General features: G+C 53.1%; 1 protein-coding gene across 1 annotated transcript in view; it reads left to right on the forward strand.

Annotated features, from left to right (window-relative positions):
• The first annotated feature begins 7,429 nt into the window (after window positions 1-7,429).
• LOC138843459 (POLG alternative reading frame-like) overlaps window positions 7,430-12,074 on the forward strand; it is a 237,685-nt gene continuing 233,040 nt past the window's right edge. The window contains exons 1-3 of the mRNA XM_070047307.1: window positions 7,430-7,449; window positions 8,992-9,179; window positions 9,474-9,777. Of these exons, the coding sequence (XP_069903408.1) occupies window positions 7,430-7,449; window positions 8,992-9,179; window positions 9,474-9,777 (512 nt within the window). The remainder of the gene's footprint in view (window positions 7,450-8,991; window positions 9,180-9,473; window positions 9,778-12,074) is intronic.

Consider the following 12,074-nt stretch of genomic DNA (forward strand, 5'->3'; position numbering starts at 1 on the left):
CAATTTATTTCAGGGATGTGTTAGTCTCCTCTTGTTGTTTCCTCTTGTAGACTGTCACTCTCAGAAGCTGCCTGGCTGGTGTTTCAATGATCTGGCTCTGTGCAGTCCCTGTGAAGAGAGTCTAAGGGCTAAGATGAGGTATGCTATTATTGAGGGGGTCTTCAAAAATTCACAGAAATATGGATTATGAAAAATACTGTGCATGGACATAAGAGATTTTTTGCACCAAAATACTTCTTTTCCTTTTTAACTGTTTCTAAGAATTTGCTTATTTATATTTGAAAGGCAGAGACAGCAGGAGAGAGATCTTCCATCTGCTGGTTCACTCCCCAAATGGCCACATTGGCCAGGTCTGGGCCAGGCTGAAGCCACCAGCCAAGAACTCCATCGTGGTCTCTCGTGTGGGTGGCAGGGGACCAAGGACTTGAGCCATCTTCTGCTGCCTTCCCAGGCTCGTTAGTTGGATGGGAAGTAGGGCAGCAGCTGGGACTTGAACCAGCATTCCAATATGGGATGCTGGCTTTGAAAGTGGCAGCTTAACCAATACTGGCCCCAACTTATTTTTCAATCCTATTTTTCTTTTCTTTTTTCTTTCTTTCTTTTTTTAATTTTATTTATGTGAAAGGCAGAGTTACAGAGAGACAGGGAGAGACAGAGAGAGAAATCTTCCTTCCAGTAGTTCACTCCCTAAATGGCCACACAGGAGCTAGGAGCTCCATCCAGGTCTCCCACATGGCTGCAGGGGCTCAAAGGCGTGGGCCATCTGCTGCTGGTTTCCCAGGCGCATTAGCAGGGAGCTAATAACACAAACGTAAGACACAAGCACATTTTGCTTTTCGTACATCCTGACTTCGTACTCTATCTGCTCACCCGTGGTGTCTTGCAGCCTTCCTCGTCCACTCTGGCCCCTTCGGAGCGCCACGTTGCAGGATGAGCTTTCCCGAAACAGCCTCTGAAAACCAGTTCCAGTGACTCAGCTGTTTCCTGAGCCCGGTTCTCGCCTGAATCCCACCCCCTCGTCACAGTTCCCCAGTTCGCACCACGCCTTCCTGCCTCGCCTTTACGAAATCCTCTGCGCCTGTCTCCAGAACCGGAGGTTCCCCTGGATGGGCTCTCAGCGCCGCCCTCTCACGGCCCGCATTCCCTCTTCTCACTCAGCCTTCGCGTTCTCACTGCTGAGATAACCGCGTCTGTGCACGGAGGAAAGCATGGCTGCTTGCTGGACCAACGGTGTCGGCTCACCGGCACCAGCTCCTGCTCCGCCAGCTCGTGTGCTGAATTCCTCCTCATTTCCCCGTGAGCCAGACCCAGGCCACTCACAGGCGCTTACATGGCCGAGGTTCCGCTCACTTCGGCTCAGCGTTTTCGGGACGTGCGACTTCCCCATCTCTGCTTCTCTGGTCATGCCTTGCTTTCTGAATGCCACTCCCTCTATTTTTTTCTGCCCATCAAAGTCCTACTTCCTTTTCAAGATCTCTTTGCCCAGAATCTGCTGAGCACCAGTCCCAGACCCCTGCGTGGTCCCGTTTCCCCTGGGACTAGGAAAATCTTAACAAGCTGCAGGCACAAGGGTGCATGGGAGCAAGTGAATTGCTTGCAGCAGGAAGAAGGTAGTTCCCAGGACAGCTACAGCAGATAATTAAAAAAAAGGTCATCTCCTTTTTTCTTTTTCTTTTTTCTGGTAAACATTTTTCTTTCTTTATTTGAAAGGCAGAGTTACAGAGAGAGAGGGAGAGACAGAGATCTTCCATCTGCTTTGGTTCACTCCCCAGATGGCCTCAAGGGGGCTGGGTTGGGGGAAGCCAGAGGCCAGAAACTCTATCCAAGTCTGCCATATGGGTGCAGGGACCCAAGCACTTGGCCGTCTTCCGCTGCTTTCCCAGGTGCATTAGCAGGGAGCTGGATCGGAAGTGGAGCAGCCGGGACTTGAACCAGGGCCCACATGGGATGCGGTGTTGCAGGTGGCGGCCCTTCAGTCTCCTTAAAGGAGCTAGGGGTCAACAAGGTCTCTGGCGTTGAGGAGGGAAATACAATTACAAAGCAAGCCCAGAGTTCAGCCTTCTCGGGCAGCAAACAATCCCCCCATTACAGGGCCTGCAGAGACAGAGCAGCGGAGAGCAACGCTGCCATGCCCCCCATGCCAGTTTGGTGCAGACCACTAGAAGGCCACCACACGATCTGTGCATGGGAGGCACCCCTTACTCCTGGGGAGGTGATGATATAGTTCCAGATCTTCTAGAGCATTGGGGAGAGGCTTCCAAGAATGGAGGCAAGCGGAACGGCAACATCCTCTGAAGAAGGTAAATCTTGGAAAAGGTTTTTGGAGTTGCTGTTTTACCTTGTGACTGCTTTCCGAAGTTGTTTTGATTATGGATCTGATCCAATCTAGATTTTTAATATATTTTAAAAGATTTATTTATCTTATTTGAAAGGCAGAGTTGGGAGAGAGAGAGAGAGAGGGAGAGAGAGAAAGATTTTCCACCTGCTGGTTTGCCCCTGCAAATGGCTGCAATGGCCAGAGCTGGGTCAGACCGAAGCCAGGAGCCAGGAGCTTCTTCTGGGTCTCCCATGTGGGTGCAGAGACCCGAGCACTTGGGCCATCTTCTACTGCTTTCCCAGGCATATTAGTAGGGAGCTGGATCAGAAGTCGAGCAGCCAGGACTTAAACCGGCACCCATATAGGATGCTGGCACTGCAGGTGACGGCTCAACTCTCTATGCCACAGTGCCTGCCCGATCTTTAATATTTTTAAGCGCAAGACCCTCAGACACTACAGCTCTTTTCAGTTTTTGCATAGATACAATTCATTCTTTGCAACTAATGAAGCCTGGAAACAAAGGTTAAAACAAAGGTTAATAAAGTTCTTTGTCTAGTTTAAAAAATATAATTTATTTTTTAATTCTAAAATTTAGAAAATCATTTATTTGAGAGGCAGAAAAGCAGAGAGAGAGAGAGAGGGATGGAGATACATCCCATCCTCTTGTTGGCCCTCCAAATGCCTGCCATGGCTGGGCTGGGTCAGGATGAAGCTGGGAGCTGGAAACTCAATCCAGGTCTCCCACATGGATGGCAAGGACCCAGGTACTTGAGTCATGCCTCCCAGGGTGTGCCATAATAGGAAGCTAAAGTCAGGAGTCAGAGGCTGGAATTGAAGCCAGGTGCTCTTGTGTGGGTCAGGTGGGCCTTAATCAGTGTCTTAACCAGTAGGCCAGGCATATGCCCCTAAAGACACTTCTACCGTGAAGTGGCTTGCAGACATTTCACTTGGCTCCTTTGGATTCCTATAGATCCTGCATTCCATCTTTCCTACTAGATATCAGGTTCCTTAGTCATTTCAGAAGTCCCCACGGTGCCTGGCGCAGAGTAAGTGCCTAACGTACTGTTGCTGGGTGAGTAATGATTTGACTAAAACATGTTCTGGCTGTGTTTGCAGAGAAGCCGGGCCCGGGTCACACAGCACGAGAAGCAAGGCTGGCGCCATTGGGTTGGGGAACAGACCTCTCCCCAGCTGCACATGTGCAGCCGTCCCCAGTGGGTCTCCGCTGTGCACAGGGGTCAGATACACAGGAACATAAGAAAGCCTCCTGTTTCTGCAATGGAGAACCCTTGTTTTTTGCATCATAATTTCAAATTTTTTAAATAAAATTACATGAGAGGCCGAGAGAGAGAGAGAGAGAGAGAGAAGAGAGAGAGAGCTTCCATCCTCTGGCTCACTCCCCAACTGGCCACAATGGCTGGTGCTTGGCCAGGCTGAAACTGGGAGACTGGAACTTTATCCGGGTCTCCCACATGGATGGCAGGAGCCCAAGTACTTGGGCTATCCTCCACTGCTTTCTTAGGCATGTTAATAGGGAGCTGGATCAGAACTGGAGCATCCAGGACTTGAACCAGAACTTAACAGAGGATGTCAGTGCTGCAGGCAGTGGCTTTACCCCACTTGAGTGTCCCTTGAGTGCACCTTTATGCATTCAATTTCTTTTAAAAAAAATTATTTATTTGCAAGTCAGTTACACCGAGAGGAGAGGCAGAGAGAGAGAGAGAGAGAGAGAGATCTTCCATCCGATGGTTCACTCCCCAGTTGGCCGCAACAGCTGGAGCTGCGCTGATCTGAAGCCAGGAGCCAGGAGCCAGGAGCCTCCTCCTGGTCTTCCACACTGGTGCAGGGGCCCAAGTACTTGGGCCATCTTCTACTGTTTTCCCAGGCCATAGCAGAGAGCTGGATCGGAAGTGGAGCAGCCGGGTCTCAAACCGGCATCCATATGGGATGCCAGTACTTCAGGCCAGGGCGTTAACCCTCCATGCCACAGTGCCAGCCCCTATGCATCCAATTTCTACTATCCATGATGAAAATTTTAGAATAAGGTGTGTTGTTCAAACATACTGTTTCATTAATGTTGAACTTACCATGGTGTGTATTTATAGCTGTGAAAGGGCAGAGAGGGAGTTCTGAAAGTGGCACAGTTTTGCAGACATTGACTTAAATAACACATAAGCTATTTTTAAAAGATGCTAATAAGGGCACTGGCCTTGTGGTTCAGCGGGTTAAACTGCTGCCTGTGATGCCATCACCCCATATGAGTGCTGGCTGTTCCACTCCCAATCCAGCCCCCTGCTAATGCACCCGGGAAGGCAGCAGAAGATGGCCCAAGTACTTGGGCCCCTGCACCCACATGAGAGGCCCAGATGGAGCTCCTGGCTGTAGCCTGGCCCAGCTTTGACCTTGGTAGCCATTTGGGAAGTGAACCAGTGGATGGTAAACATCTTTCTCTCTGTGTCTCTCCCTCTCTCTGTCACTCTGCCTTTCAAATTAATGAATATTTTTTAAAATTGTTAACAATGCTCGGAAAGATAATAATAATTTAAAATAGCCTCAGGGTGGGCGTTTTGCCTAGCAGTGAAGCTGGTGGTTGGGGTGCCTGTCTGGACATCGGAAAGTCTGGGTTTGATATTTGGCTCTGTTCCTGATTCCAGCTTCCCGCCAACACGGAGCCTGGGAGGCAGCAGGTGATGGTTCAAGGGGTTGGATTCCTCCCACCCATGTGGGAGACCCAGACTGAGTTTGCTCTAATTTCAGCCCAACACAGCCTCAACCACTGTGGGGGAATTTGGGGAGTGAACCAGTGAGTGGGTGGTATCTCTCTTTCTCCCTTTGTCTTGTTCTATCTCTCCAACGAATAATACTAATAATAGTAAAAAAAAAAAAACACAACTAAATAAAATAGACTATGCAGCAGAATTTAAAAATTAAAAATGAAAAAGGACTCCTTTTCTCAACTATAAAGTCTTGCATTATAAAAGTGAAGATATTTGAAAGTCAGTATGGTCATTACAAATAGAGACCTGGGACAGCCAGACCCACACACCAGTCCTTCTGTACACATAAAAGACTGTTTCAAGCAGATCTGTGTCCAGGTATCTGGATTCTATGTCGGGGCAGGCTGAGTTCCTGCTACCTCACTCCTCCCGTATCTCTGTGGCTCCCTCTCTAACTCTTTTGCTTCTTCCCAGATGGGGCAGTGGAGATGAGCAAAGCACCGAGGGAGGACGGGAAGGTTAACCTGTGAAATGCTTGGCTGATATGTGAGCTCTCACTTGGCCTGTTAACAGTAGAGCAGCAGAGTACTGGCCCATCACCTGTCACTTGCAGGAGAGAGCTGGCCTTGTGCAATGAGAGGGGCCCATTTCCTCCTCTTAGTTCTCCAAAAACTAACCTAACAGAGAGAGAGCTTGAATGATGGAGAGTGTACATTTAATAACAGTCCGGAACAGCTAATTTATTTCAAGTAGTATATTTCAAGTTGTTGAGGCAGAACATCCAGACATTAAATGCATCCCTTCCTTAGTCAACAAACACATATTTTGAATATCCTAATTTAGTAAGGCAGAGTGACAAAGAGAGAGGGAGAGACAAAGAAGAGAGAGAGAGAGAGAGAGAGAGAGAGAGAAAGGGGGGGGGGGTTCCATCCTCTGGTTCACTCCCCAAATGCCCACAACAGCCAGGTCTAGGCCAGGCCGAAGCCAGGAGCCAGGAACCCCATCTGGGTCTCTCACAGGGCTGGCAGGGGTCCAAGCACCTGAGTCGTCTCCATTGCTGGATTGTCAGTAGAGCAGCTGGGACTCCAACCGGTGCTCCAACATTGGCTGCAGGCACCACGAGCGGGAGCAATTGTTAATTGAACTGCTCATGTATTTGGAATGAGGTCTTGAACATGGGTGACTTTTTTTTTTTTCTAGAATAAACCACTTTACCTCTTGGGGTCAAACTTTACCTATGTTGCTGCTGTGAGATGAAACCTCATTTGGAAGTACACTTTGCATTTTCAGGGTTCCCTAAGTACTCTATATGCAATGCAGTGAGATCCTATCTCAGTGACTCACCACCCACGGAAACACTGTCTGGTTGTCATCGTGACTCGAGTATAGGGAATCTTGTTAATCTAACGAGCTATCTCTGACTTCACAGCAGATTTGCTGTGATCTAAGCAATCAGATAACCCGGGTGGTTAGAACTGTATTGAAAGCAGAGTGTGTCTCTCAGAAAGTAAGGCAATTCACTTTTAATGAATGCATTTCACAACTGCTGTTTCAGCTCCTGGGTGGCTCTGGGTCAAGGCTCTCAAGGATCCCGGGGAGGCTGAGAAATCTCCGGAAGATCTTGAGCTCTACGAAATTCTTCCACACTTAAAGCTTAATAGGTAGTAAATGTTTGAAACAAGTCACTAAAGAAATTTCACAGATAGAAGTTGCCACTTGATGTATTGTTCTAAAATATATTTTTCTAGGGACTTCCTTCCCTCTCAAGAGGATAAAGTCATTTCCGGCATCAAGACTTTATGTATTTCCAGAACTTTCTATATATTTCCTTACTGTTACTACATTTCCAGCACCATATGAATGTATCTATTATGTCCTGAGACTGAAATAACATATTTGAATCCTAAATCACCATGTGCATAATTATGTGTTTAACTATCTAAGAATACTGTAGTTAACAGCTAAAATCTATGTAGGAAATCTTCTGGTTCTTTTTTTTTGGGGGGGGGTTGACTAAGTCTTAAAAAGTAGTTTTTACGTCTGAGTTTGGTGTTCAACCTTGGTATTCTGGTCCTGGGGTCTCTGGGGTTCCCAGGGGGCCCAGCCATCTGCTGGCTATGCTGTCTCTGCCGTGCCAGGCATCTCTAAGGCCGGCTGGCAGCTCTTTGCCCTCACGTTCTGCTACTGGTCCTGATGCCAGAGACTGAGCAAGCCCCTGGCACTGCTTGCAAAGGGTGGCTCCCCTCAGATAATCCAAAGAGCATTACGTTATCTTGCCGGTTAGCTCATCCAGAAAAATCTACCTTTTCTTACAGTATGACGTCATCTAGTTTCAGTTGTATATGACCATTTTTTTGACTTCCTTATTTTTCCACATTATTAATGGTTGTCAAACATGCTGAAGGACGCCAAACCGTCAGCTAGAATTGGCTGCATGGGCCTTGGTATACATTGATCTGCACATATTGACAGGCACACTGTGATGCTGCGATGTCATCGTCCACATGGGAAAAGGTGGAAGTGGTGTCTTCAGGCACCTTTTAAAAAAAAAAAAAAGATTTATTTTATTTATTCAAAAGAGTTACACAGAAAGGAGAGGTGGGGGGGGGAGAGAGGGAGAGAGAGAGAGAGAGAGAGGTCTTCCATCTGCTGGTTCACTCTCCAGATGGCTGCAACTGCCGGAGTTGTGCTGGTCCGCAGCCAGGAGCCAGGAGCTCCTTCCTGATCTCCCACGTGGGTGTAGGGGCCCAAAGACTTGGGTCATCTTCTACTGCTTTCCCAGGCCATCGCAGAGAGCTGGATCAGAAGAGGAGCAGCCAGGACTCGAACTGGCGCCCAAATGGACTGCCAGAGCTGCAGGCTGAGACTTTAACCCCCTGTGCCACAGCGCTGGCCCCTTCAGGCACCTTCAAACGTGTGTTCAAAGCCCCTATGGGAAATGTAATCAGGCCTGAAGTGATCTCCCTCCACCTCCGCCACCTTTTGGAGGTGGTGAACATAATCCAGGCTCTGAGTCTGACAGTGCCCATCAACGCTGGACCACCACAGCCTGTACTCCAGTTTACCAGCCTGGCTGCAAACCACAACCCAGGCTTAGCCCCTAGGACACAATTCTGGAGACATCAGTGGGTGGAGAAGGGAGACGCTTCCGCAGAAGAAAGAAAACCAACACTTTAGCAACCCCATGGAGGCGTGTGGTGTCCTGGCCTGAACTTTATGCAACTCTTAACTTATGCCCACCTCCATGTGATGCCCGCCACCGGCAAAGGGGGATTGTCATTTGATCTGCCGCTGAGGACTCGCACTGCCTATGGCCATAGGCATTCGGTGTCAACTCCTCATAGCCTCTGTTCCCATGAGCCTTTGGGGCCGTAGCAGAATCCGCATTGCACATTTCCATTCATCTGGAAGACACCTGCTTTTTGTCTTCTTCCCCAGATCTCAATTGCTGTGGGGCCCTTACGACACTGGGGTGGGCAACTCAGTGGGAGTGTGGGGGCGGGAACCCAGCCTCCTGGCCAGTCCTGGCGAGAGGAGGCAAGGCTTGCTGTCTGCATAAAAGGGCGTTCAACGGAAAGCCAGCTGCTTCGAGACTGTCCCCATTGCTCCACTCCTACTGTCTGGTGCCCACATAAAGTGTGGTGCCCTCAAGTCCCCCGGAGGGGCCTGCGGACACTCCTGGTGGTCCAGCAGTGGAAGGCAACCCGCGTCAGGGATTACGGGACTGGGATCCAGCTCTGGTTGTGCCATGGCTTGGTCATGGGGCCTCTGCCAGTTGCTTCGCTGCATCTGAGGTCGACGCCGACCTCGTCCAGCCTCCTCCAGTTATTCCGAGACTCTCGGGCTCTTGGACCCCCTACTCCCACCCCCACAGACTTCCCAGCAACCGGGGGAGGGGAGCCTGCGTGTCCGGGCTCTCGGCTCTTTCCGTTCTTCCACTCTCCCCCTCTCGCCAAGGCCGCCCAGCGGCCGCCAGGGGTCCCTGCAGCCGCCGCTCACCCGTAGTCGGGGGCTCCCGGGAGCTACCCTGGTTGCCGACCTCCCTGTGAATACGAGCGCTCCAGCTGCCAACGCAGCCGCTGCAGCATTAGGGCTCCACAGAGCCATTGACAAAGTTTGGGGAAAATCAGCAGGCCCACGAAAGGGTGCGCAGCCCAGCGAGCGAACAGGAAACACAGGGCCGGGGCGCGGGGTCCTGAAGGCAAGGCGTCCACGCCGGCGGCACGGGCGGCCGGCCAACCTCGCCCCCTCTGCTGGCCACGCGCCGTCCCACGCCCTTCCCTCAACTTCTCCCCAGCGCAGGGACCCCCTGGCCCCGGTCACGCGCGGAGCTGCCCCGCCCCCGGAGCGCAGCCCCGCTGAGGGCCAGGCTTCGCCGGGCAGCCCCGTTCCGACGGCGCGGGGGACGCGCCTCAGAAAGCGAGCCGGGGGAACCTGAGGCGCCGCCCGGCGCGACCCCACCCGGCCGCCGCCGCCGCCGTCGCCGCGCGCGCTCGCGGCCCCCGCGGCTCCCACACGCGGCGGGCGGCGGGCGCTGGGGCTTGGCCGCGGTTCAGCCCGCCCGCCCGAGCCGCCGCTCCCCGCCCCCCGGGCCCCTGGAGGCTCCGCGGCTGCCGGAGCGGGAGGTGGAGCCGAGCCCGCGGCAGCCGCGCAGGAGGGAAAGTTCGGCGGCGGCGGCAGCAGCAGCGGCAGCAGCAGCGGCGGCGGCGGGCGCCGAGCGGGCAGCCCGCGGGGCGCCTCGGGGTGAGTGCGGGTCCCTTCCCGGGGCCGGCGGGTGTGGCGCGCAGTGCACGCGCGCGGGGGCGTCGGGGCCGCTCGCCGCCTCAGCGCAGCCCCGCGCGGCGTCCGCGGGCCGGCTCCGCACTGGGGAGGTCGGTGCCGCGCCCGGCCTCGCTCACTCGCTCGCTGCCCGCGGAGGTGGAGGGCGCCGGGCGGCGCGGGCCCGCCGAGGGCGCGGCGCCTTCAGGTGGACGCACGCGCGGCGACGCGGGCGAGGTGGCCGGGTAGGGACCCGGGTTCCGCGGGGCTCCCCCGACCTTTCGCTGTTCCGTGACTTTTCTGCAGATCCACGGAAAAGTGGCCTTTGCGCGAGCCCACGCGGCGACTTTGCAGTGGAGAGGGCGGCGCGCGGGCGCCGTGCCCTGCCTGGGGCCAGGGTCCGGCGGGAGCGTCCGAGGGGCGCAGCTCGCGGGGATGCTCGGGGCCGGGGCCCGGTGCTTCCAGGGTCGGGGGCTGCTCCAGGGCACGGTCCCAGGCTGGGGGTGGCGGCGGGAGCAGGAGGGGAGCTGCATCCAGCCACGGCAAACTCCTATGTTTCTGCCGCGTTTCCTGCACCTGCGCCCCCGTCGGTGTTTTCGAAGTTCCCTCTTCTTCCATGGGCAGGGAAAGAATAGTGGGCGAGCAGGCGAGGGCGAGAGCACTGCGCGTGCCGGGACAGCGAGCCCTGGGCAGTGGCGAACACGTGAAGTCCTAACAAGTCCCGAGGTGCGTGTGTTTCCCAAACTCCGCTTTTCTTCTGGTGTCAAAGCCTTGGCCCGGTGTTTGCTGCCGCGTCGTTAGCTAGGCCTATGTCATAAAGAACGGCGATGTCACGTGTTAAGACTAGAAATGTGTGTTGCTAATCGGGAGGAGAAAAGTCCTAGAAGGACTCGAAAATAGAAGCAGAAAGGGAAGATGAGCATGGCAGGTGACTTGAGCAGTTGTGCAAAATGTGAGCGAGGGGCGTGCTTTGCGTCCCTGGGGAATGTCCTGCTGCAGGGACCCCATAAACGGGTAACATTTGCACTGCATTGAGCTGTCACACGGTCTGCACTTCCGAAACACAGATTGAAATGCTTTCTGTTTGTGTTTGCAGTCTACTCTGTCTCTTTGTCAGCCCTGTTAATGGGGTTCAGAGCTCTGGGAGTCTCCCTGGTGTGTTATGAAATGAGTTGGGCTCTGCTGTCCCTGCGGCTTGGGCTCTGAGCAGTGTCTCCCACGTGTTAACGGAACCACCAGGGGCAAGTCACCCGCCCTTCTCCTAATTCTTGTCCTAATTCTTTACTATTATTGTTATTATTAAAGTTTATTTATTTGAAAGAGTTAGAGAGAGGGGGAAGAAAGAGAGATCTTCCACCTGCTGGTTCATTCTTCAGATAGCTGCAATGGCTGTGGCTGGGCCAGGCTGAAGCCAGGAGCCAGGAGTTTCTTCCAGGTCTCCCACGTGGGTGGCAGGGGCCCAACCACTTGGGCCGTCTTCTGCTGCTTTTCCCAGTCGCATTAGCAGGGAGCTGGATCAGAAGTGGAGCAGCCGGGACAAGAACTGGTGCCCATGTGGGATGCTGGGTCTCAGGTGGCAGCTGTACCTGCTATGCCACAGCACTGGCCCTGGTGCCCCTAATTGTAAAATGCCAGCAGTTCTCTCCGCCTTGTAGAGCCATTTGGGAGAATGAGATAATGGACGTCTCTTGTTTTTGGCGTTTCGACATTAACAAATAAATACGTACTCTCTGTACAGTCTTGCTTTCTGTTCACCCACCCATGCATCATTGGCTGGGAAGTGACAGACGCTGCTCTGTAGAGGCCTTGGATGGTCCTGAGCTGAGACCTTGGGGTTGGGGCAGACAATGTTGGAGGGTTTTTCTGGTGGTCCTGTGATGGTGCGCTGTGCCTTCCAGGCTCTGGCTGCTCCCGGCTGTGTCCTCTGTGTGGTGTCATTGTGTCGGGAGTGTGGTCACCTCTGCTGTTTATTTCCCCTGGCTCCCCACACCTGGCGGGGCTAAGGGCCCAGTACCTGGTTGTGGATTTGAAATACAGCCTGTGATGAGGTTGTTCTTTAGCTCCTGTCTTCTTTTTATATCCCCGATGGAAGGACCTTGGGATTTCGAATGATGGCCCTACCATATATTGGAGCTAATGGAGGTTATTAAAGCGGCAACGCTCAGGTAGACTTTATTACCGGTCGATTTTGCCCTGGTGGAGTGGGCTGTGAGGCATGGAGCCTGGGTGAGCGGCGGCCTCACCACTAGGGGCCTCCTCTGCATAGCGGATCCTGGCTGGCA

Source organism: Oryctolagus cuniculus, chromosome 8 (assembly GCF_964237555.1).
Source record: "Oryctolagus cuniculus chromosome 8, mOryCun1.1, whole genome shotgun sequence".
NCBI classification, from domain to species: domain Eukaryota; kingdom Metazoa; phylum Chordata; class Mammalia; order Lagomorpha; family Leporidae; genus Oryctolagus; species Oryctolagus cuniculus.